At 35.0% G+C, this 27123-nt stretch overlaps 1 protein-coding gene and 1 long non-coding RNA gene across 2 annotated transcripts in view; one reads left to right on the top strand and one right to left on the bottom strand.

Moving 5' to 3' along the window:
• Positions 1–7361, top strand: part of LOC123535726 (leucine-rich repeat and IQ domain-containing protein 1-like) — a 37084-nt gene extending 29723 nt beyond the window's left edge. The window contains exons 28-33 of the mRNA XM_053528157.1: positions 40–134; positions 1087–1194; positions 2889–3021; positions 3832–3916; positions 4763–4847; positions 5690–7361. Of these exons, the coding sequence (XP_053384132.1) occupies positions 40–134; positions 1087–1194; positions 2889–3021; positions 3832–3916; positions 4763–4847; positions 5690–5838 (655 nt within the window). The 3' untranslated portion in view covers positions 5839–7361. The remainder of the gene's footprint in view (positions 1–39; positions 135–1086; positions 1195–2888; positions 3022–3831; positions 3917–4762; positions 4848–5689) is intronic.
• Positions 7362–9137: 1776 nt separating this feature from the next.
• LOC123537641 (uncharacterized) lies at positions 9138–11414 on the bottom strand. Its single transcript, XR_006683595.2, has 3 exons — positions 11218–11414; positions 9776–9879; positions 9138–9367 (listed from the first exon to the last, which is right to left on the bottom strand). It is a non-coding gene; the product is annotated as an uncharacterized LOC123537641 (long non-coding RNA).
• Between the last annotated feature and the right edge of the window lie 15709 nt (positions 11415–27123).

The raw sequence follows: 27123 nt of genomic DNA, 5'->3' as shown, positions 1-27123 counted from the left end.
ATAGGCCTGTTTTCCCAAACAATAAATGTATATTTTCAGGGGCTTTAAGGATACTGGTACAGCACATCTGATGATCCAGAGAGCTAAAAAGATGAAATACAACGCTGAAAGAAGAAAGAAAATCAGTAAACTTGGTATGCAGCTTTCTTAATTCTGTGTCAGGTTGTAGTCAGTACATTTTTGCCTCACATTTTTCCCAAAGTTTGGTAAGTTTCACCAGACCAGTCAAATTTGGTGATTACATGAAGATCTTTTACCCTTCCTTTTAGCGTAACGTTAGAAAATGTAAGATAATCCAGTATCAGATTTTATGTACTATTTTTGTGCATTTGTGCAGAACTTGATAAGTTAAACATTCTTTCTTCTTTATGTTAAAAAAGAGTCATCTGGCAAAACAAGGTTTTGTTCATTTAAGTTAATCGTAATTTATTAATGACATAACGTTCTTCCTTTTCTTATTGTTTTATTTACTTAAGTTTAATTAGGAACAGATCCAAAATACTGTCAAAATTTCCGAATGAAATTTAAAAACTGACATCTGCTTTGGATTGTCATTATTTTCATTTTCCATTTTACTTTTTTGAGAAACTATCTGGTAACAAAGACCTTTTTCACTTTTCATTTGTTTTAATGAATTTTGTTTTGCAGCATATGATAGGTTTGTAGATCACTAGAGACTTACTATTTATAAATCCTCTGCTCCTGTCATAAGTCAGTCAGTCAGTCTAGATCTGTTTGTGTGTGTGTGTCTGTCTGCCTGCCTGTCTGTCTTTCGATTTATGCATCTGTCTGTCTGTCAGTCTCAAAAGGTGAATCTGACCATATCTTTAAAAGTACAAGTGTCTGAGTTTTCATGAAACTCAGATCATTTGTAGAAAGAAATATGGAGAATATTTACATATAGAGCTGTGGCCGCAAAAACATATTCGGGAAGGAGATTTCCATTGCTCAGCAATAATAGTGTTTGTCTTAACTTTTGCAACTTTTTATATTCACAATTTATATTTCCAATATTTATGTTAAAAATCTTTTTTTTTTATTTATAATGTATCAGTTGAAGGATTATCTGATTTTGTTATTGTTTAGATCCTAAGCAAAGGTTGGCATTGTTCAGGAAGCTGGAGGAAGTCACCCACCCACCTACACACACAGTCCCACAGAGAAAAACACTTCCAAGAAAAGAGTATTTTCAAGGTAAACCATTTTTCTTTTGATACATATATAGTTTGAATCATTATTATTTTTGGGGGAATAACTTTTGTTGATTTATGGTTGCTTCAATCCACAGAATGAATAAATCTCCAGTGAACAAATATAGCTATCACTTATTTGAAATCCATGAATTTATGTTCATACAAAACAGCCATTTTTATCAAAGCCACAAAATTTTATGCTAACATTTTTTCATGCTAGCTAATATTAATATTTCCCAAAATGCTTGAATAAAGAAGCTTCACTTTATAAGCACATACAATAGTATCACAGTCAACAATCAGAATATATTTAGTGTTTGAATTGTCTTAATTTTTGAAAAAAAAAATTCATATTGTGCTGTGAAATTATTAATAATTGTGGTGGACTAAATTTAATGTATTTGTTGCCAACACCAAATCACTAAATGAAATCCTGGCAAGCCCAAAAAAGTTCTTAATCATTTTATGTTAAGAAGTCTAAATGCACAGCTTTATCATTAAATAATAGTTTTGGGCAAAACTACAAAATTTGGTGCCCACAAAGTTAAATGATTTCACAGTATTCGTTATATTTTATTAGACCTACCAAAGTATTTGCTTAGATATTGTTCAATTCTGACTCATTTTTATGCATGCTCATATTACATATATCATTCTAAAGAGCAGGAAACTCTTAACCCGTATCATGCTTGACATGACTGATTCTGCCTTTGCGACCAGTGCAGATCATGATCTGCACTGTACACCATTCAGTTAGTATTTTTTTGGTATGCAGTACTTTTAACAGTTAATGGTACTGTCCAAATTGAAAGATGGACAAATTCATTACAGAAATTTAGCAGGGAAAGGGTTAATTAGCATGGTCAACAACTGATCAACTACTCCAGTACTAGGGATCCTCTTGACCAAATGGTTATGGTTGCTGATTTCTAACGCCCCTCACTTCTGTTAGTGCAAGCCCTGCTCATGTTTTCATAAGTGGAAACTATCCGGCTGCCTTATGGAAGGTTTGCGGTCAAAAGTAACGCTTTCAGGGGCTACTGGTTTCTTCCTGCACCATTATTTGCTAGAAAGTTGCCATGGGACCTGAAAAACAGTCCTCTATAGTGCAGTGTTTAGTCCACTGGCTTCATAAGTGGAAGGTCAAACCCAATTTGAGGCTGGACTCTTCATAAAATTACTGATATTCTTTAGTTTGTGACACTTTAAATTGAGGTCTTGTGTAGTGTGATGTATACTCAGTGCCTGTACTTTATAGAACCAGGGACATTTCTGGCATTTAAGTTTCTTCTGTATCTTGCACCATACACCAGAACCTGAAATGACTAAATTTCTTCTGGAGGAGTTGCCCATATAAACAGCTGATGTCAACCATGTATAGACTTAAGTACAAACAAATATGATCAGAACTGGCAGTGTGACTTAACCCTTACCTTGCTAAATTTCTATAATGAACTTGTCCATCTTCCAACTTGGATAGTACCATTAACTGTTAAAAGTGCTTACCAAAAAGATACTGACTGAATAGCGAACAGTGCAGATCATGATCAGACTGTATGGATGTGCAGGCTGATCATGATCTACACTGGTCGCAAAGGCAGAATCAGTCGTGTCCAGCATGGTAAGGGTTAAAACAGATGAGACTACTGCTAAAGGTTTTTTTGATGCTACTGGTAAAGTAATTTACTATTTCAGCTCGTCAAGATGAGATTGTTAGACAAGAGCAAGAGAAGCGACAGGAATATCATAACAAGGCATCGAGGACCTTTGAATGGCTGCATTCACAAGTGGGAGACCATGTCATCTCAGATTCTGTCATAAATCAAGGGTTAGCTCCCCCTTTGATTATTTCAGTATACTTGCATTCATAATGCTGTGTAAGATGAAACATGTTGAGGTAGTTAACCACAGATGGGATCTTAATGTAGTTTTTCAGAAAACCTAGAATAAGGCTTAGTAGCCCTTGAATGGGTAGCATAAATGCTGCGGGAATCTATCATATCCCACATTTTAATATAACATAATGTAATTATAGACTAAACAGTCAGTGCTTCTCAGTTTTGGTGTTTTTCTTAAGGTTAATTTTGACAATAGATATGTTTTGATGTAAAATAATGCAAAATGGTAACATGAAATAAGTAGCATGTATGGAGTTAAGTTGATATTTGGCGAATTGTGAAAAATTAAGCACAAATACCTATACATTTATATATGAAAAAGACAGATCTACAACAATTATATGTTCCATTAAAATCTGCATTGTAGAACATTTTCTGTATAATAAAACTTTCCTAAAAGTTCAATTTTTGCATATAAGGCCAGTGTAAAAATTGATCCAAGAGTCAATGGTTTTAAATTGTTATAATAAAAATAACCAAGTACATGGCCCAATATTTTTATTGGCTACCTCCTTTGATTATAAGGACACTTTGAAAAGATATGGTTTAATAAAATTATACATTGTAGAACAATATTTGTGCGAAATGTGTGGAGCTACCTCAATTGGAAGGTGTTGTTTTTTAATATTGCTTCATTTAGACTGTTTTGCTTATTTAATTGCTGTTTAATATATTTTGACTGATGGAATGATAGAACAGAAAGACATAGTTTATGACAATAAGTTTCTTTCCTTTTGTAGGCTTTCTGAAGGTCCTAAGTATGTACATTTGACAGATAATAACCTTCCTGAGTTACTTAATGGTGGAAAAAGGGTCCAGCTTGTTGTAAGTGATTTATTTTCTTTGTTTAAATATTTTTGAAGTAATGAATTTTTGTACAAGTAAAACTGACATTGCTTGACTTAGACTTAGTGTTGCTATATTTTCCGGTCCTTTCGGATCCTGGAGTACATTCATTTTTTCTGTGATAGAGTGGTGTTAGGGGGCATGAGGTGTGTTCATAACCTCTCATGAACAGATTCAGTTTAAACAAGTCTGCTGTTATGTTGCTTGGTTGTGTTCTGTGCTTTCAGAGGATCTTTTTACAGATCTTATTATTTAATTCTACAAAAAAAAGACTACAAATGTCTAACACATCTATCATAAGCAAGCAGGCCAGCTCAGTGTGGAGAGAGACTGACTTTGAGTTGAGTAGTTAAATTTGTGTACATACAAATTGCGTAACGAAAATAAGTAGTCACACAGGAATTGCAGTGTCATTATAGGTCTACTACCTACAAGGCTGTGGGTTTGATTTTCACCTCTGTTACATGAGGGGAAGTTGTCATTTACTTGTGGAGAACAAACTAGAACTTGTGAGAAATCCTGGAAAATTGTTGGGTCTACTGCAGTTTTATCAATTAAATAAATATACATTCAAACCTGTGTATATAGAGAACTACTTAATAGCCAAGTTGTGGTCTTTATTTTGCAAATGGTCTTTATTTACATGATAAAATACAGAGCTAATGTTTCTGTTAAAATCGGATATGAAAGATGTGGTCTTTACAGTCAGGAGTCACTGATCATAGGTGTGTTACAGTACTTGTTTGACTGTACTTTCAAATAATGAAAAAAAAAAAACATAACTGAAAGCAAGTATTATAATAATGACTGTTTTATTACACACAGAGTAGTCCCATGTCAGTAGAGCTCCAGTCTGTTGAGAGTGCTAGTATGACAGGCCAGAAACCTCGTAGATTCTCAGCTGGTTCAGGTATGTATAACTTACCTCATTCATTTATTTAGTTTATACTAACTTATTTTAGCTCATTTGTGATGAAAAGTTGAAGCTTAGCTTTTTTGAGTGTGCTTCCTGGAAAAACGTTACTGATACCAGATGAGAAGATTTGGTGATAGTGGGTCTATAGCCCAGTTGAGTGGCTGAAATATTAATCACTAGACCACCGCTCCCCCATGCCTGCATGGAAAGCTAAGTGGATGGGATACAGGACTGTGAATCAAAGGGATGTGATGTGAGTTTGATCCCTAGGTGTGACATATATTCTCCGTGATTCGATGGAAGACAGTATGTATGAAGTCATTCTCTGGGTCATTTGAGAAAACTGTCAGTTACTTGTAGAGAGTAACATTCAGTAACAGTGCAGAATCCAGGAATACTAGTAAAGTCAAACTGACCATCATTATAGTTCTGAATTACAGTCTAAGCTGTATTTAGCAGCCAGCCAAGGGAATTGCACAGTGTGGATATTAAAGGCAGGTGGCCACTTAAGGCAGACAGAAATTAGAGCGAAATGTTAAATCAGGAACTTGGCTGACTGGCTTCCTAAGGGAAGTGGCCACTTAATACAGGTGGCTGATTAGTACAGGTAGCTGCTTAGGCAAACTTAACCTTACTGTTTAAACAGTGTTGTAAACCAAAATAACAACTATGTCCCCTCATATTATACTAGTCATTGTTTTGTTGAAACTCAAGAGGAACTAAGTTTCCCACAAGGTAGTGTTACCATAAATCCATGCTGATATTAACACCTACACAGGTGAAAATATTTTATCTTGTATTGAAATGCAAAGTTTTTTTCGTTTATTGTATGACAGGTTCAGGTACAAGCAAGTTGCCGCCAATCCAGCCCTCTGCAGCCCCTGCCTCTGCCCCTCATCTGAAAGAGAGAATGTCATTCAGGAACCCCAAAGTCAATCAGTCTGTTGGATGGGGTGGAGGGAAGAAAAGGGGAGCTCCTTTCTAGTCAGATTTGTCCTTTCAAACCTATAGATGAAATGTTACAGTCAGAAGCTGATGCGTGTGTTCATGGTATTTAACCACACAACTAATTTTGTATTTCAGTATAAAACATTGCTTTCGAACATCAATGTTGCTTTTTCAGTTTCAGGTACAAATAAATTGTGTCACTTGTAGTGTAAGTGTTAATTTGTAAACATAATTATTATCATTGAGATAAAAATCTTTGTATCAGTGGTTTAGGTATAAATAACTATACCAATAATGTATCATAAATTATTACATCAATGTATTTTCAGTGTATTTTCAGTCTCCATGTATTAACAATGTTACTGGAGACATAATATTTTTCTGTATCATATTGGGTGCATGGCATCATTTTATGATGTTATTATATGGATATTTCTAGTGCTTCCTAGTACTGGTATTCCTCATGCCCCCTCTTTTGACCTCTACCCCCTCTTTCTCTGCTTCTGACATCCTCATTAAAACCCAACTCACATCTATTTAAATCACATATTGTTTACATACCCTCCCCCCACATTTGAACACTCCCCACCCCACCTCCAATATCTTTTTTAAATTTTTCTTATACTTTATGATATATAATTATATAATTTATTTTCTTATATGTTGTTTTAGTATCCATCATCCCCCCCCCCCCCCCCCCCCCCCCAACCACTCCTACCCCATCCCGTTTACAGAAAAGATACATACATTTTTTACTTCTGGCTAATATGGATTCTAAGTATCCTCCCAATACACACAATTCACTGCTACACCATTTTTCCCTTCCAGTTATTTTTACATTTCTTCCATTCTTGGATTCCTTCATATATACTGTTGCCATGTGCGCTTCAACTTTAACCAAAATATCCTCTCCCTAGTCCACCAACACAAAAATATCTGTTTATCTCTCACACTTGCTTATGTCATGTAGTAAACATATCTTGCATGCTGTCCTTCCAACAATTCTTGTTAATAAGATTTCCAATTATTTATAATCATATTCTGCCACTTTCGAGTGTATTTTTATTTCCTTGGTGCTGAATAAGCTGTCTCAGTTTTATATGTGTGAAGGCATTGAACTATTAGATCTTATTGCACTGATAAGTTGTTTTCATGGATAGTAGAATCAAATGTAGTGTATCTGTAATCACACTCGGCAGTTTCTATGTAATTATGTATTTTCCTTAGGCAATTCGGCGAATTGACTAGTTTAATGCACAAAAACTGGAGAATACCGAAATCACATACTGTACGTGAATACGCATTTTACGGGTCCAGTACCTTATTGTCAAGTTGTTATGATTATGAAGTTGAGGTTTAAATTTGGTCACTGAAATGTTATTTGACTTTGTCATAAAGACACATTATAAGACTTTGTGTTTTGCTTACTACCGATATTTTCCATTATGTATTTGCTGCCATACAATGGTCATTATGTGTGGTTTATGTTTGTTTTGGTAATTATTTATTAGTATGCTTCTATGTGTGTATTCTTTGAGCATTAAAATGATTGCTAAATTTTTTTCTGTTCGCTTGATTTAGAATATCCCTGTTCTGAATAGTCTACCAAGCAGTGAGCAATACAGCCTATAAATGTTTGCTTAGCGGCTGGATGCTGTACCAGTTAAAACAGGTTGTAGTCTTGTACCAGTTCAAACAGCTTGTGTATGACTGTAGGAATCTCCCTGTCTTTCTGTCTTTCAACCCACACCACCAAAATTGGATTCTATGATAGTGTTTATGGTATTTAAGGGTAAATGGGACAGTTGCCTATATGTAAATAGGGCAAAAAGTTTCCTATGGGAGAATTTCTTTTAACTTTGTATACTGACTGAGAATCAAGTTTAAAACGGAAATATGTATTAAAAATCATACCCAGACTTGGTCATGAATTATCTGCCCTTGAAAGTTTTCAGTATTTTCTGACTTTCAAGGGCAGATAATTCATGATCAAGCCTGGGTACGTATGATTTTTAATACATATTTCCGTTTTAAACTTGATTCCCTGTGAGTACACAAACTTTAAAGAAATTCTGCCGTAGGAAAATTTTTGCCCTATATACATATAGGCAACTGTCCCATTTACCCTTAAAAGAAGCTTGGTATTTGGATATAGGGCCAAAAGAAGGTCGTGCTATCTCCCATTCTTTTGCAAAACAAAAACTTGTCTTGTTGCTATGGCAACCAGTAGTTGAAAATGGCAAAAATTTGATCATTTGATAATTTAACTGGACAACATAGATGTGATAAACTAATATTGATTGAAATTCTTGAAATTACAGTTATTTCAAAGTATTATGATGTAATTACACAATTGAAAACTGTGTTGAAATATACATGTGTTAGAACTTTATTAGATCTATTACATGTAATTCCCTCAGTTCATTCATAACTTTTAAACATGCAGTGTATTCAAAATGTATGCAAGAACTATATACATTGCAGCTAGTTCTTTAACTATTCTTCACCATGATCATGAAGTTTAAATAACTTAAAAAGTTTCAAATAAATTTACTAAAGGGGGATAGCGTAAGAAAGTAAGCAAAGATGTACACTGCTCTTCTCCGTGATACCCCCTGTCATTGTGAGAAATTTTCACAGAATCTCTTATAAAGGAAAATAGGTTTTAAAAAGTGAGACAGGTATAGTTACAGTTCTTGTATATTGCTCTTTCTGTTACCGTCTCCAGTCAGCACTTACAGTTATGCCCAGTTTAAGTAAATTTGATAAAGGGAGATAATTCAAAAAGTAAACGAGATACACTTATGGTGCTTGTACACTGCATTTCTCTTAATGTTCATGTGATAACAACATATTGTTAATAGTTTTCGAGTTCTAATTAGAACAAGTGTTATAAGTAAAATAAAGTAAGCGAGATCATTCAAAAGCAAGATAAAATTTCGCTCCCTGTGCACTGTACTTCCCCTATTTGTATGCAGTTAAAGAGACATTAATTTAAGATTATACATCAGAAAAGTGTATTTAGAAGAAACAGATAATTCAAAAGGTAAGCAAGATAGAGTTACGGTTCTTGAGAATTGCACATATGTTATTGTGTGGAGTTTTATCAAAATCCTTTCATAGTTTGGAGCAAAGAGCTACAAAAATAAATGTATTTTTTACTTCTTTGTTTGGATTTATGCTCAAGTCAAAAGCGTAATGAGTAAATAAAGAGGGGAGATAACTCAAAATCTGCAGAGTGTATTCTGTTTTGGTGCTCACTAATCTTGTAACGTACACAATTATTAAAACAGATCCATGGTGTATTTGAGCGAAATACACAAAGTGAGATTTTTTTAAAATAGACATTTTATTAAAATAAATGATAAAATTTCATTCATATATCATGTGACACCAATGATGACAGCCAGTTCTTGATCCAAATATATTATTTTTTTGCGCCGTGTTACTAAAACAACCATTCTTTTTAACGCATTTCTCTTCCGTGTTATCATAGGTCCAGATGTCTCTTTTACTGAGGCATGGTTTCGGCAAGGTCACGGCTGGTTTCAGGCAGTCAGGGTCGACTGTGAAATAAAAAAATATTGAAAACATTTTACATCAAATAGTTTGCTCTTTATTTTCTTAAGATTTAAGAGTGTGTCCCGACCATGAGACCCGTCATAGTAATTGGCGGTACCCCGACGTGCATCGCCATACAAACAATTATTCTGTTTTGTGTGTGTGTGTGTGTGCGTGTGTGTGCTTTGTTTAGTTAGAAAGACTTGTTTCATTTTCTTTTCATACAGCAGAATCCTCCTCTAAGGAATATGTATAAGAGAGAACAATGATAAGTGTGGGTAGTACACATGTGTAGAACAGTGAACCCCTAAACGATATTGTTTTTTCCAACATACCGTTTATATAATTCCGAGCCATGTATTCCCAAGCAAACTTTGTAAAGCACAGTATTTACTTTATTGTAAATGTCTTACTCTTTCCTGTCGGACTTTCATTAGGACCAGCAGCCGTCATTCTGGCTAAGCAAGCGAGCAGCAAAAGAACTGTTTCGGTAAGGCACAACCCTCTCATTTTGCTTCTGCAAGAAAACTTGAAAATACATTATTAGGTTTGGAAACATTTAGAGTAGACAGAGATCTCTGACTATAAACTGTAACACTCTGTTATTTGCGAGCAAAACGCGTATGATTAATCAGTTTGGTTCATGAAAATGGCAATGTTGATTTGAGTGAAGAAAACACAAATTAGTTTAAAAACCAGTTCGATCAAAATATAAAGTAATTACCATTGCCCTTGCAATGCAAAGGCTAAAATCTTGTCGTCTCACATGAACCTTGATGTATAATTTTCACTTTTTGATATGACACTTTTTATATGGAAAACGTGTGATGGTGCGTGCGTCTGTCCGTCCATTTGTTTGTCTGCCCCGGAGCATAACCTAATAACCATGTCATTTATTGTCTTTAAACGATGTTCAGAGCGTATTAATCCAGTTATTTCGATTCGGCCGCCAGGGTTTGAGCAATCAAACAAATTATCCAAACAACGTCTCCGAAACCGTTGGTCTGATTTTGAACTATACTGTTTTAATGTACCTAGAGTTTTCGTATTATTTCTATTTGTCAAAAAACATGACCGCTCGAGTGAAAATGGAAAAAAAAATCTCCAAACGTCATCTCGTCCGGTTTTGAATGATTTCGTAGAAATGTTTCTTCGGTGTCCCACTACTTAACATTTTAAAAGCCATCTTGATTTGTCAGTAGAAAGATGCCGGATGGAGGCGAGTTTAGTTTTTCCTATATGGCTCTATATTATGAAAATCTGCTTTGAGACTGCAAACCAGTTTTCAAAGTACTTTGACAGAAATGCGCGTGTCTTGTTAAACCAGTTTTAGCTGTTAAACTCTGGTAAGTACTACAGTGCCATGATACAAATAGTTCTCAAAATGAAAATAGAAGACATTGAACATTGCATTTGATAAAGATTTCTCTTTTGCACATTAAACACAATTGATTTCAAGATGTTGTATAATGATTTACGTTTAGATATTTCCTACGATTTACAATTTAATGTCAAATTTCAAAAATCAAAGAAACGTTTATCTGTTTTAACTCAAACAGCAGTCTTTGGCATAGTGTACAACTTCAGCAAGTCACTGAATTAAAAAGAAAAAAAAACAACTATGCTATGTTAAACTTTTTTTAATCAATATGAAGTAACGTGTCTCAATTAGTGCTTTCCTAAACTTTGAAAATCATTGGGCGTTAAAAAGCCGGAAAAAGAAAAAAATACATAAATTACACACAATAAAGTTGATGTAAGCATTACCCGTATCATGTGAATGAATGCATGAATTAAAGAAACGAAATAAAGAGAAAGAAGGCAGAAAGAAACAAATTTTATACAGTTTACATACCTGGTAGGAATATCTGACGAAAAGCAGCGGTAGGAGCTGAACCGTACGTTTTATAGAAATGTCTGGTTGGAAGGACAACATCTGTTACATTTTGATGTCCTCATTTATCACATATAATCATATCCATATGTGATATTAGCCCAAAGCTATAAACATCAGCACAATCCGGAAAAAAACGTAAGCCAAATATTTTTAAGCTATTAATGCATTTAATGTAACGGAGAGAGAAATATAATCATCACACTTCTGCTTTGTTTGTACAATGTATATGCATGCTCACACGCATGCAACTAGTCTGGCTACCGACTAGATAATCTTTTTTTTTAGAAAGAATAATTCTGTTATATATTCTGACTTCATCAGTCTTGGCTCTGATTATCGTGTGTTTTGAGAAGACAAGGGACATAATTATACAAAATTTGAATAGCCTCAGACTTATCTCCTGTGTACAAAACACAGGGTTTGAACACAGACTAGCACACCAGCGAGTCACAGTTTTAGCGGTAGAACAAGAGCCTCAGTAATGCTAGCAGTACCAGAAGTATAAGTGATGTTACTGCTGAAATATATGTATTATCAGAAAGACATTCATTTTCTTATTTGTTTATATGTTGCGGGAAAGTACATTTTTTTTTCAGAAGAACTACTTTCATCGAACAGACATCACGTCTTAAAATATTCGTATTACATGAACTTTTTTATCAACAAATGATGTAGACGGGATTGTGCTTTTTTAAAAACATTTTTGTTTAATGTTTGTGCTAAAAATACGAAACACAAATTACGCCTCCGTAAATCTGAGGATTTTGTAATTTTGCCAGCCTTGCTATAAAATAAGTAGAATGAATCCATACACACATAGTTTGGACAGTGTAAGCGGTATGGAGGTGTGAAAACCTCCCTATTCGTTGACCGCCACTCTACGAGTGATGACAACAGAAACCCGCAGGACCTTGTGCTGAATGCGTCTCGTATTACACAACATAAAACATATGTTTCCAAATTATTTTTTTTTGTCCCACATTCATATCAGTTGCACATTTCTGACAGTATTTCTTTCTTTTCAAATATTATGTACAAATGACTGACAACTTGCTTCAGTATCCAACGTGTTCAGCTGCTGTGCATAGCAACCCGGCCTGCCCACACATTTAAGATTTGCCGTGTCGTCTCTCCGGCTGTACAAAATGAATCCAGAACCTGGGCAGGTATCTGGCAGGAAGGATCTGCTGGAAAAATAGACTGATAGTTAATTACTCCTTAGATTTAAAACATGCAGAGTCACCGAAAAGTCAGGCGGCTAATGAGAAATATTATTATTATTATCATTTACCAGATTTTTATAGCGCTCTTTTCATCTATAAAATAAACGCTCAAAAGCGCTGTACAAACTACATATAATAGAATATATAGATAGACAGATTCTTTTATTTCCTCCATTCTTGAAGAGCATAACTGGATATTTCAAAGAACAATAATTTAAACCACAGTAAAATAACTTCTATTGCAGTCATACAGCTTGCTTTCCAGTGCAAAGTTAGTTTCCATAGACCTTAAAGAAAAGGTGTGTTTTAATTAAATGATCTTTTGAAAGTATCCAAACTTTTAGCGTCTCTAACGGTAGCCGGAAGAGCATTCCATGAAAAACTACGATCACCGTACTTCACAGTTTTGCTTTTTGGAACAACTACAAATGTAGTTGTTTTTAGTTGTTCATGGATCTCAAATTTCTGCTGGCTGATAGAGTTCTAGCAAGTCTTTAACATAGACAGGTTATTGGTCATGCAATGCATGCTTTGTATGTGTGAACTAGAATCTTAAAGTCCACTTTGTGAGTAACTGGTATAGGATGCAGTTCTTTTAAGTTAAACTTAATTAAAGTTTTGTATCTGCTATGAGCATTCTTTAATGTATTATGCAATAAATTGTTTTGTTGTAAAATTCAGAATATATGCCAGTTAAATTTATGATAAGTTTCAGGACAGGATAAGACATTAACATTATAAATTGATCGTTTATAAGGCTATAGCAAAGACAAGTCATTTCAACCGGTCTTTTCGCAAAGAAATAACAAACATCATGTCTGATGTTTAACAATTTTACAGTTATTTTCTGCAAGTTTGTCTATTTAAAAAAAAGCACGCTGACAATGGTCGACACCCACTTTCGGGAGTATACCGTATATACAGCTTTTATTGTTTTAGCTAAAATGCCATTATACCTTGAAGAACTTGTCTTTAAGGAACTCCAGCATGTATTGCCTCGTACATAAAGTATTGTATTGTACTGTATTGTATTGTATTGTATTGTATTGTATTGTATTTCATATACTTTGTCATTAAAGCATGTTTATGATTATATTTCAGTAAAGCACACTTTATCCACATCTTCAAGTGTAACTAAGTATATGTTGTAAACGTATTAAAATAGGCAATGTGTCGACACCGTATCATTTAAAGTTAAAAAGCCGTACAATATCTACAATATTAAAGCAAAGGGTAATGAAAAATAACATTTTCATACTGTAAGAGAGAAAAATGTTCTATGCAAACATTATTTACTACTTTTGATTAAGTATTCAGTGCCATCATTTCCGTGTTTTGTTCATGACGTGTTGCCTCACTTGCTTGTGTTCCTGCGGCTAGTCGGTTACTGTAACATATGTTATACTTATTTCTCCGGTGAATGAGATACTGCGATTCCATATGATTTATTAGAAAGTGTCCTTTCCTAAACGTCTGTTGCTGACAAGCGAAAGTTTCTTCTACTATTTCTTCCACTATTATCAAAACGATTTAAGCCTTTAAGCCCCAGCCGCACTGTCAAGTGTTAAGCACTTGGTATTACTATAGGTTTAATTCCAACCCCAACAGATTGCCAAAATGTTCCCAGTTTGGGGGAAATTAGGTTTTACCCACGTTTGTAGCATGTTTCCAAGTACATTCGGTCTTACATGCGTCAGGCCGGCAAACAAAGCGGCTCAGTGTCACGTTTTCTTGTATAGGGCCGGTAGGTGCCCTATTATATATTTTGAACAATTAACAGGTCGAATATTTTACCTGGATTGAGAGACATTCTCTCGACAGGTCTACGATTTCGTCGTTTTTACAGACATTCTGTAAATATGGACAATCCATAAACTGAAAGATTTTTCAGTCTACAAATTTACAGTTACTGTTAAAATGATTATTTAAATCAAAACCATAGACAAAACAAATTGGAGAATTTTAGACAGGTTGGTCCCATGTTGACAGAAAATCACAAATTACCTTCATTTATGCATGCAGTCTCAAAACAAATAAGTTTAAACCTGCGGTTTTGATTTTAATTGTAATGTAATTTTAATAGGTTTCAGATACCCTGTCTGTAAATCTATAGACTGAAAAATCTTTAAATTTATGGAATATGCGTATATTTACAGAATGTCTATAAAACCTATGGAATCCTAGACCTGCTAAACACTGTCTCGTTCGAAAGAAAAAATGTCTTCCAATCGAATGACTGGATTTCAAGCGTTGAAAAAACATGAAATCTTTTTTAAAACAATCATTTCATTACAGTAACATTAATTATTCATTTAAATAACTTATTTCAAATAAATTTTACAAGACACACGGTTTCATAAAAGTTTGCTTAAGCACTATAATGCTTAAAAAATTCCCAAATAATTTGCATTTTGAAAATTTGATAAAAGAAAGATAATTTTCTACCTTTAATAAATTGAATGAATAATGAATAAATTTGCGCCTGCTAAAATGAGTGTTTTGATTGTTCTTTTATTAATTTTCATTGCTTAAGCTAATTTAAGTCTTTCGATCGAAAGACATTTTGTCTTTTGAATGAGAGACACAGTTTAGATCAAGAGAATGTCTCTCAATCCAGGTGAAGTATCTATGGAAACGTTAATTGGGCACCCGAATGTTGATACTTACCTGTGTTATGGTATGTAGTATTGTCCACTTTAACACGGTATCTCGTCTCTTGACGAGAAAAAGGATCGCCTCCTGGCGACATGATTGCGTTATGGATATCGACATCTGTTTTTTATGGAAGCGTATATCGTACATCCTGCTGGCGTGTTCGTGTAGGAAAAGGCATGTTATGGTATGTCGACATGCTTCAATAGAACACATCATGCCGACATAATTAACATCTCTTGTCTATATAATATTTCAGTATCGCTACTTAAAGTTTTGTGGCATGCTAATATGTTCTTACCTTTGCTACATATATTATTACGACATTTTAATAATAAGGATATGTAGACATACATCAACTACGGAAGCTTATCAGGGCCTCCACTTATCTAAAAGTTTCGCGTCAAGTCAACTTGTGTCTTTTCGTTTTGAACAAAAACATCTGATGAAGGCGTGATAATTAATACATTATACGTAAATGTTTTTAATCATTACGCATACTTTTTATCGAATTGCGTGAAATATTTGTCAATGCGATTAACTTCTACACGTCTAACTTGATCTTTCAGCGAAGTCGTCAAGAAACATAACAAGAAGATAAATGTATTTGGTATTTCAACATAATTTACTCGACTTGTTACATCTTTTTCTCGAGAACTTTTACTTTAAGCGATATAATTATGCATGTCACGTGATATTTAAACACGTCAGGTTCAAAAATTGCCTATATTGGTCTTGTCTGCACAGTGATGGTTTCATTATGTCTACGCCAGAAAAATCTAGGGAGACATATTGTTTTCCCCGAGTTGTCTGTCTGTCCGTCTGTCTGTCCCGACGTGCCCACATGTAAATTTGGGGTTAGCGTTTCTGTTGAATTTGACATTCTGAGGTTGTGGTCATTCTGGGGTCAAATTGGTATTGTGGGGTTAAAAATTAGTATTGTGAGGTTAAAAGGATCAAAGGAAGATTATAGGTAATATAAGGGATTACCCTACAAATTCAGTAAGTTCGTCCGTCTGTCCTTCACAAATCGTGTCCGGGCTGTATTGTTTAAACCCCTTAAAGGATTTTCAAATTACTTGGCACAAATAGTCACTGTAACAAATCATGGAGGCTGGGGGAGACATGTGTTTTTGTTACAAAAACCCTTCTTGTTTGTGAGTTGATTTTAACTAAACTTGCACATAACTTTTACCACCAAAAAGATCTTGGTTCCTTTCTTGAACCAGGCATATCCCATGATTGACTCGAGAGTTATATCCCCTAAAAGGGCAAAACTTGTCTAAATTGTGGTCTTGTCTGCACAGAATTATTGTTTCATTTATGATTCTATTTTTCAGCTATATTTCAATATGAACATGTGAAATTTCATAATAACACAACAACACTCCACCCTCTTCACACCCACCCCCACATCACAACCCCCTCCCCACACTGAGGTGACCTGCCCCCCCCCCCCCCCCCCCTAAAAAATCTATTATTCAGCTATATTTTCAATATAAACATGTGAAAATGTGAAATTTCAAAACAACAGTTCCCGCATCCCGACACCCTGCACCCCCTCCACCAGGGTGACATCCCTCCCCCAGTTATTCTTTTTATTTTCCAGCTCTATTTCAGTATGAACATGTGAATTTCAAAAGAGCACTCCACACGCCCCCGCCCCCTCCCATCCTCCCTCCCATTCAGTTATATATAATTGTCCTTTTTAGCTCGACTAAATATATCAAACACTATCAAAGCTTTGATACTAGCTAGATCAATGTAATTTTGTATGTGAATAGAGGGCAATATTGAAATTATGAACAACACTTTGTTAAAATTCATGTTGCTATGGCAACAGAAATAGTCAAAATATAGTTTTCCCATATGGATCCTTTGATGACTAAAAATTATAGTGGCTAGGTTAATGTAATTTGGTATGTTAATACATGGAAATATGGAGATTACTATAGGTTTACTCTCCATCTGTCTGTCTGTCTGTCTGTCCATCCGTCTCACAATGTTTATCTCGAAAATCACGATGTATATTTTTTTCAATTAAATATTTGTCGAAAATAGAAAAACATCGAGCATATTGAGAAAAGTTAAGTCGAAAAGTGAAAAACATCGAGCATATCGAGAAAAGTGAAGTCGAAAAGGGAAAAACATCGAGCATATCGCGAAAGGTTAAGTTGCATTACCGCTATACTTTTAATCTTTGTCAATAAATTTTATTGACATGTGTAAAACATCTTATCTAGGCGAGTAAAGACAAGTCGACTTAGCACAAAACATCTCACCAACTGTAGGCCCTAATAAGCTTCCGTACATCAACACATCTTTGCGAGAAGGTGTATCACGCTTTGGCTATATATACTACGGAAGCTTAGAAGGACCTTCAGTTGTGAGAAAATGTTTTCACAAGTGCCGAAAATTAAGGCGAGATCCCTAAAACTTTAAGGTTTTTTCGCGTTGAAATTTCCGCATTGGTTCGAACTTTTCAAACAACTTGATTTGAATCTTCGTACAAAGACAGAAAGATTTTATTTTTCGTATTATTATTGTCGAGAAGTTGTACTTAATTACATCGCGGAAAAATCTTTGCGCGATATTGATAAGATATTTGCCTTTCTCGCCAAAAATACTCGCATTGAAGTAATTTATTTCTAACATCTCGACTTCAGCTTATTGCAATGAAAAACACTTTTAACATTTCGTACATTTCTTATCGACATGGTTTCCTATTCATCTTTCAAAATAAGTCACACGTTCCATATTGAGTGTCTCTATACCTTAACGTTACATTTGCTTTTTATCCTTCCCACAGGGGTATGGATAAACTGCGTTGTCCGTCCGTCCGTCGTCCGTGTTTCAGTCCGGTTGGAGTCTTATCAGAGACATGTCACTGTTTGGAGTATTTAAGATAAAATATGGTAGAAATGTTAATTGCTAGAAGGAAATGCCACCTTGCAAGTTTCAGTCAGATTGTCTGTGAAAGACAATGTTTATCGCCCTTAGTACATCTATATATAGTACAAATTTAGTGTTTTTATTCCAATTTCCGTCCGTCCAAAGCCATACCTAAAATATGGTTTAGACTATTTTTATGAAACTTGGTAGCAATGTAAACTGAGGTAAGGAAATGCGATCATGCAAGTTTCAGTCAGATGAAACGAGTTAATGCCCCTTGTACTTATATACATATATTACTTATGTAGAGTTTTATTGTCTTTCTATCCACCTGGAACCATATCTAAGACATTGTAAGGGGTATTTCAATAAAACGTGGTAATAATTTTGACTGCCACTGGTAAATGCGGCACTGCACCAGAATAGTGCCCTTAGAACTTGTATAATGTTTACTATATATGACATTTCTTTGCAAATGGGATGTTGCAACCAAGTTTTGTACATATCAAACTTTCTTGACTGAGGTACGCGTTCTGATCACTGGGGTCAATGACAATGTCACCGTTACTAAATATAGAAAACTTATTTTCTCACAAAAATTAGATAAGCAGACCAAATCTGCTAGCTGTGTTGCCTTATAAAAAGAGCAACGTATATTTGAGTGGAATTTGGTACCTTGGGTCAAGGTCACTGTTACTAAATTATAGGCAAAGGATTCAGTCAAAAATCGGAAGCATGGAAATCTACACTGTAAAGCCCGAATTCTCGATTTTCATTAAACCAATCCTGAAAAATCTTTGACCTGATTATTATAATTAACATATTATAAAACAAGAGCCGTCACAGGAGACAGCGCTCTTGCTAATTTCGATGCTGGATAGTGACTTGGAGCACATTTGAGGAAGCTGGAGCTGTCACTGGAGTGTTTAATGACTCTAATCAGGATGAAGCTTAAGCTTGTGTCAAATGTATTTAGTAATAATAGATATAGCGATAGAGTATCAAAACATTAGATAAGTATAAAAGGGACATAATTCTTGGAATATTTCTGCAAGAGTAATGCCCCATGTTTCATATCATGTGACTAATAATGTGGAATAACTACTTTAAGTTTGAATCACTGAGATAGAGCAAAAGTGCATCACAACTTTAACCTGAAATTCTAAGTTAAAAGGGGGCATAACTCATAATATACCGGTGTAAATGCTATTGACCTTATGACATATGATGTAGGTGATGATGTGGAACAACCATTTTAAGTTTGAATCAAATCCATTTAGTGACAAAAGAGTTACGATGAAAAAGATTTAAAATTAAACTAAAGTTCTAAACAAAAAGGGGGCATAATTTACTAAATATTGGTGTAATGGTTATGGCCCTTATGTCATATGATGTTGGTGATGATGTGAATCAACTATTTTAAGTTTGAATCAAATACGTTTGGTACTAACAGAGATAGAATGACAGTGCATCAAACCTAAAATTTTAAGTATAAAGGTAGATCATTCATAAATCATTGGCGCAAGTGTTATGGCCGTTGTGTTAAATGATGTGGATAATGATGTGGAACAATTGTTGTTAGTGTTTTTAATCAAACTCTTTCTATAATAACAAAGATACGATGGAAATGCATCAAAATCAACCTAAAATCCTTAGTAAAAAGCGGGCATGTTTCACGAACAATTTGTGCCAGAGTTATTGACCTTGTGTCATATGATGTGGGTGAGTATGAAATGGGTGATGATGTGGAACAATTGTTTTAAGTTTGAATCAGATCGTTTTTATTATAATTTAGATAGAAAGTGCACAAAAAACTTTAAACTGAAATTCTGAGTAAAAAGGGGGGTAATTCATGAACTATTGGTGCGAGAGATATGACCTTTCTGCCATATGATGTGGGTGATGATGAGAAATAACTATTTTATGGTTGAAGTATTCCATCAAGTAATTACAGAGATAAAAAAGAAAGTACATTAAAACTTTAACCAAGGTGTGTTTGCGGAAGGGCCGGATCGAGTAAGATAGATAAAACTTATACAAATAAGGAAGCCGACGTAGATGCAGACAAATGGATGATTGTAAGAACCTTATCTATTCTCTGAAACTAATTGATGAGGTAAACTTTGTTCAGAGGCAGCTAAAACATACATTCTGAGAAAACAGTCTTATGCACGTGGTCATGTAACCGTATAACGTCTTCGCGGTTACTTTCAAAGAAGTATTTGAGATGCCACTTCCAAAAATAATGTCGACAAAAATACGCGAAATGCAAAAAGTTTTATTTCGGCATCGTGAAATGTTTAAGACGTCATCACCAAAACATATCTAGCCATCTCATAAAAATTATTCCAACATGTTTATTCAGAGCTAATTGTCGATATAAAAATATACGAAATGACAAAAGATTTTTTCTTTGCAACTAAATTTAAATCGTGTTGATGGAAAAATATACTACAGTGCGAGCATTTTAATGCGAGAAAACCATAAAGTTTTAGGCATCTCGTCTTAGTTTTCTGTACTTGTGAAAACATTTTCTCACAACTGAAGGCCCTTCTAAGCTTCCGTAGTATCGCGGTTTATCTTTTCCCTAATTATATATATGATCTTAGTATTCCGACATACGTTTTGACAACTTTACCACTTAAACCATTTCGGAGAAACGTCAAAACATAGTAACTAAACTGTCCGTCCGTGTGTCCGTCTCTCTGTCTGTCCGTCTCCACTTTGCCTGTATGGAGCATAACTTAAAAAAACTAATCAAGGGATTGACTTCTCTCAGTTCGTCTGTCCGTCCGTCCCCACTTTGTTTGTCCGGAACATAACTTAACTAGATGACCACGGGCAATATGTCGAGCCCGCCCTTTTAAATATATGATTGTGACCTCGACCTTTGAGATAAGAAAGGTGTTTGCACATGACACTCCGTCTCATCAAGTGAAACATTCATGCTAAATATAAACAAGATTCCTCAATGCAAGTCAAAGTTATGGGCCGGACAAGATCTGATATGACATTTGATCTCCAATTGTGACATTGACTTTTTAGTTAGGATATGCACTTGACACCCCGTGTCACTGAAGTTAACATTCGTGCCGAATATAAACAAGATTGCTCCATTCATGTCAAAGTTATGGGCCGGATTACATGACATTTGACTTTCAACTGTGACATTGACCTTTGAGATAAGAACCTGGGGTTTGCGCATGCCACTGTGAAAATGACCAGATGACTCCAGAGCATCTAAATAACACTGTCTAAGTAAAAAGAAGTGCATTTGTTTTAAAAGATATCGTTCCGACCGGTACTTGAACCTCCACCCTTCGAAATTTGTTCATTATTTGTTCTTTAGCCAACACCTTAGACCACAGTTACATGGCAGATTTCTTTTTTAAATTGATATTTTATAGAAGCGGAAAAGTAAAGTTCATGAAATTTTGTACTGAACTTAGTTCAAAATGAAATTACTTATGCTAGAGAAATATTTCTTCTGCACTGCACTTCTTTTATTATAATTATTATCTAATCTTAATTCAAATATTGTAGGGTGACCTTCTATAATAACCAAGAAAATAGATGGACAAAGAAAAAGAAAAAAGGAATAACTCAACAATAACTGGGGCTAGAGTTAGTTATGGTTACTGGGTATTTCACTCTTTCTCATCGCCATCTACCTATATTCCAAGATTGAAGTTAATCCCTAGCATAGTTTTTAAGTTAAGCTCCGGACAAGCAAAGAGAAAGTAAAAATGAGCTAAAACAAATTACTAAAATTGGAATAATGGTTTCTGGGTACTGCACTCCTCCTTGTTGCCATCTATCTATATTCCTAGTTTGAAGTCGATCCCTTGCATACTTCACGAGTTATGCTACGGGCAAGCAAAGTGTAAGTAAAACTCAAAACTCAGAATAACTCAAAAATACTAAGATGGAGTTATGGTTACTAGATATTGTACTCCTCTTTGTCAACATCTACTTATATTCCAAGTTTGAAGTCAATCTCTTAATAGTTTTTAAGTTATGCTCTGGAAAAACAAAGTGGGGACGGACGGACAGACTGAAAAACGGACGGTTCAATTACTGTATACCTAAACAATTATTTTGACATTTTTCGGCAATGGTTTAAGTGGTTACATTATCAAAATGTATGTCGTAATACTATTATAATATACATAATTAGGGAAAATATAAACCGCGAAGACGTGTTGATGTATGTCGACATATCCTTATTATGAAAATGTCGGAATAATATATGTAGCAAAGGTGAGAACATATACTAGCATGCCGCTAAACTTTATGTAGCGATACTGGAATATTATGTAGACAAGTCATCTTATTTATGTCGACTTACTGTGTTCTATTGAAGCAAGTAGACATACCATAACATGTTTTTCCTATATGAACTCGTCAACAGGATGTACGATATACGCTTCCATAGTTTTTACAGAATGCCGTTATAATCTAAGTAACACCGAATATCCGACTTAAAATATCTAGAGTTACTTAGATTATAACGGCATTCTGTAAAAACAGATGTCGATATAACGCAATCATGTCGCCAGGAGGCGATCCTTTTTCTCGTCAAGACCTGTTCCATTATATCTACATGTCATAAAGAACAGTTTTGTATTAAAAAAAACTTCTGGTATATTGCTTAAACATAACAACATTAAGGATCAAAATAGTTGGAAAAAGCAGAAACATTAATGCATCAAGTAGACAAATAATTTATGAGATACCGTGTTAAAGTGGACAATACTACAAACAACAAGACGATTTCAAACCACATTAACTCAACATTCGGGTGCCAAATTAACGTTTCCATAAGTATCCGATGCATGAGTCGTAATTTATTAATACGACTTCTAGTATTAACCCCCTGAATTTTAAGGGAACCCTTCTAAGTGGGTTGTTGAAATGTTACCGCAAATTTAATAAGTCATTTGATATCGTTTATATGGTGAAGTATGGTGGCATATTTCTGCCAACCACATATCCACTTATTTATGTAGACAGTTTTCTCTAAACATGTCACATATCCAGTTATTATCTGGCAAGTGGCAAAATTGCGTGTTATCCAAATAATTATGTTAACAGGACAAGACTGCCTGTTAGTGGCCACTTCTGCCATCCACATATTCACATAAATAAGGGGTTATTGTGAAAGTTTTCTTGACATCCAGTTAATATTCGTACCCAAATATGCGATTAACGGTTAGACTTTTCGTCCCCTATACGGAATTGTCACTTGAATATTAAAATGGGGTGAAAGTGTATAGGCGGCCGGGTAGCTCGGTACAGCATTAGAACGGTATTCCGAGGCCCCGGGTTCGAGTCCCGGTCTGGCTGCACATTTTTCTCATCCTGTGACATTTGGCGCCCAACGCGGGGCCTTGACGGCATTACACTTGTTAGTCTCCGACGCCTTTAATTGTTTGGTTCATAAAGTACCCGCTGAAATTTGAGGACGAATTTCAAAATGGTTGGGAAATATGTCACGGTATGGGACGTGAATATTGAAACGGGGAGAAAATGTGTAGGCGGTCGGGTAGCTCAGTAGATTCATCGATCGGAACGGTATTCCGAGGCTCCGGGTTCGAGTCTCGGTTTGGCTTCACATTTTTCTCACCCTGTGACAGAATGAATGAGTGTATATCCACCTCATCCCCTACCACCACTCCTAATGGTTTGTGTATGGATAGGATTTGGAATGATAAATTTGCATAATTGTTATGCCCCTTTATGTATTTTCATTTATTCCGTAATGATGGGGGACGATTACGGGATATTGCCAATCATAACTGACTAACTGACAAAAATCAAGATTATCTAGTTAACATAAGTGAATATGTGGATGGCAGTAGTGGGCGCTAACAGGCAGTTTTGTCCTGTTAAGATACTTGAGTGGATAATAAGCAGTTTTGTCACTTGCCAGATAATAACTGAATAAGTGACATTTTTACGAATTGTTTTTAGATAAATAAGTGGATATGTGGTTGGCAGAAATATGCCACCATAGTTAAGAGCTTAGTATTTTTTCTTATAAACAAGGGTATCATAGTCACATTTACCTTTAAAAGTCTTTGGTTACTTATCATTTGTTTAATTTAGTTATATACTGTTCACAGCAAGGAGAAATATTTTAATAATTACTGATCACTGTTAACGTCAAGTTTGTTATCAGCCACATACCAGTCTGATAATGTTACTGATAAAACGTCTGTACGTCTGTCTGTCTGTCTGTCTGTCTGTATTTGTGGCCGATAAAGTTCTCTGTTCAACAATCCATACAAAGGATATTAATAAATAATATGTCGGATAACTATGTCAGAAACCTAAAAACCGACCAAGGTTGTAGAGTTTTATACACCTATCCACACTGAACGTATCGAGGGCATCCGTGTCCGAGTGGTTAAGGTCACTGACTTCAAATAATTTTCATTACCCAATGTAGGTTAGAGCCTCGCTCGGGGCGTTGAATTATTCCTGTGAAGAAGCCATCCAGGTGGCTTACGAAAGGTCGATAGTTCTACCCAGGTGCCCGCCCGTTATGAAATAATGCGCGCTGGGGCACCACCATCAAAGATGGAAAGTCGCCATATGACCTGAATTATGTCGATGCGCTGTTAAACCTAACAAAACAAACAAACAAAACTGAACGAATCTTCAAATTCAACATATTTTCGCTAACAGGCGCTTATCGAGTGTATAACTCTGAAATCTGACACAATTTTAGAACAATATGCTGTTGGTGACAAATCGCAATTTCAACAAAATGCAGTGTTATTTATTTTATTGTTCTTTACAACAAGTTGTCCATAAAGTATCTACATATTCTGAACGTAAATTGTGTTTGAGATATCAAAAAAAAAAAAAAGAAATACCAGGTTTTGTTTAGTATAGCGTTTATATATTTTCCTTTGATGTAAAATACTATTTCGTCAACCTTTCTAAATGTCATAAAAATTTATATGATTGAATTACACCAGAACTGTCTTCACACAGATCTTTTTTTTTTTATTTTCCTGGAATAGAAATATATAATAACTAATTGTTTAAGAAGATGCTATGGAAACAAAGAATACGGTCAAGAGCGAATTCAGCTCAGGAACTACCTTTAGTAACTATGAGTCATACATTCCTCATAGTAGAACTGAACTCGACCATCAAGGTTGAGTGGTATCAGGCATGTAATGGTCTTGCAGAATGAGCAGGGCTAAAACAGTTTTAAGGCTACTTTCTAAACTGGAGTAATTATATTAGCATGACAGCCTACCATACCAAAGAGATTTTCATCTGAACTGGAGAACTGTGTATGTTCGTTAGCCATTATGTTCGGTCAGTTCTTCACACGGTACACACCGTTTCGTTTTGTCATTTTTAGAGATCATCTTAACGAAAGGCTTCAAATATTTGCGATGGCTAAGAAACAAGCACGTTATGAAATATCTGAAAAATCCGTTGACATGCCAGTATCACACCCATCACCCGCCCACCATTCCTCCTCACACACACAAAAGAAAGTAGTAAAATACAATGCAACAACAGAATACCGTCGGTATGAAGATATGATTTTTATTTATAACAACGAAAAAGCCCGAAGTTTTAGAATCCCACGAATGCTTTTTGATCTTGTTTTCTGTGAGGGCAATTGATTGCAAATGCACTGGCAAGACCACCTGCTGCAATTATTTAACCAAAATGAAACGTGTTTCATTCTTTTTGCGTAGCTGCTCAGCTGCTCAGTTTTCCAAATGATACCACTTTCTACAGAAATGTATTCTCGTTAATATGCACGATTCAAACACACAGTATCGAGTTTAAAAGATAACTGTTAAACGGTGAATATCATTACCTGACGAAAGGCAAGAATGCAAGTTTTATAAAAGAAAGTTAATTGCAAATAGCGATTTCCTTAAGTAATTTTAGTTTAGTTTTGGTCTATTTAATATGTGGATTACATTTCGATATATATTTTTTATTTTATGCTTTTAAAAGTAATTGGAAACATGAAACTAACCGCAAAAGTTGTGAGGGGCAACCCACAAACAGTAGCCGACGCAATGACCCATGCTCTTTTAGCTAAACATCCAAAACCTCGTTACCTAGTCGGCACAGACGCTAATACGCTCTTCCGGTTTATGACATGTCTGCCTGAATGGATAGTAGATCATATACTTGGATGGCCTGCTCCGTACGGAAAAGTAAGTCCAGACATTGAAGAAATCATTGACACGAAAAACAAGTAAACGAATGGTTGTCAACAGCTCATGTACACATGCAACACATTGTAATAGAGTCGTGAAATACATGTACTTAAATGAAATATACTGGCAAAGTATTATATATAGCTTGATTTCGTCTACAAGCTTATTCTCTAGAACACGGAATTTAACCTCTTTGAAAGGGACACGTGGAATCTTTGGAAGTATTGAGAACATCCGACTCAGCAAATGCTAACCATCGTTTATCGAATAACATCCGACGGCTATAAATACGGAAATGCATAACTGGCGGACTACTTTACATAAATGGCAGCTTAGGTAAAAGAGATGGTGGTTAGGCTACACCAGAAACATGTAAACAGAAGACATATTAGATTTAATTGACACCACTGACAAACAGCAGAGATATCGCCTAGGAACGTTTAGTATTTTTTGAAAAAAGAAAACTGATGAATTAAATGCGTTTCTGGCTGGCTATATTTTCAGTTTCATTTTATGCTTATATGTTTGCATGTACTTATTTTTCAGCTGTAAAAGTCCTTTTGATAAATATTGATATTATTTAGTGATGAAGAGCACACATGTTTAGTGACACTATTTAAGTCATACGATCCAACTCTATGCTTTATCAAAACTAAATTTTCACATGTTTATCTTTTGAAAACTCAGTGTAATGTGTCATTTAAAATAAACCACTATACCTCTTATGACTATATAAATTAGAGTCATAAACATGAATACACTTTTCTTTGAAAAAATAACTTGAAACTTGCTCATCCTCATTTTACCACTGTTGTTGTATGTGGGCTTAAATAAAGATTTATGTAGAAAGATGCCTATGATACATTATATAGATGTTCTTTATGTAATACCAA

The sequence above is a fragment of the Mercenaria mercenaria genome, chromosome 17 (assembly GCF_021730395.1).
Source record: "Mercenaria mercenaria strain notata chromosome 17, MADL_Memer_1, whole genome shotgun sequence".
NCBI classification, from domain to species: domain Eukaryota; kingdom Metazoa; phylum Mollusca; class Bivalvia; order Venerida; family Veneridae; genus Mercenaria; species Mercenaria mercenaria.
Note: the sequence above shows the minus strand (reverse complement) of the source record. Positions and strands in the feature narration are given on the sequence as shown.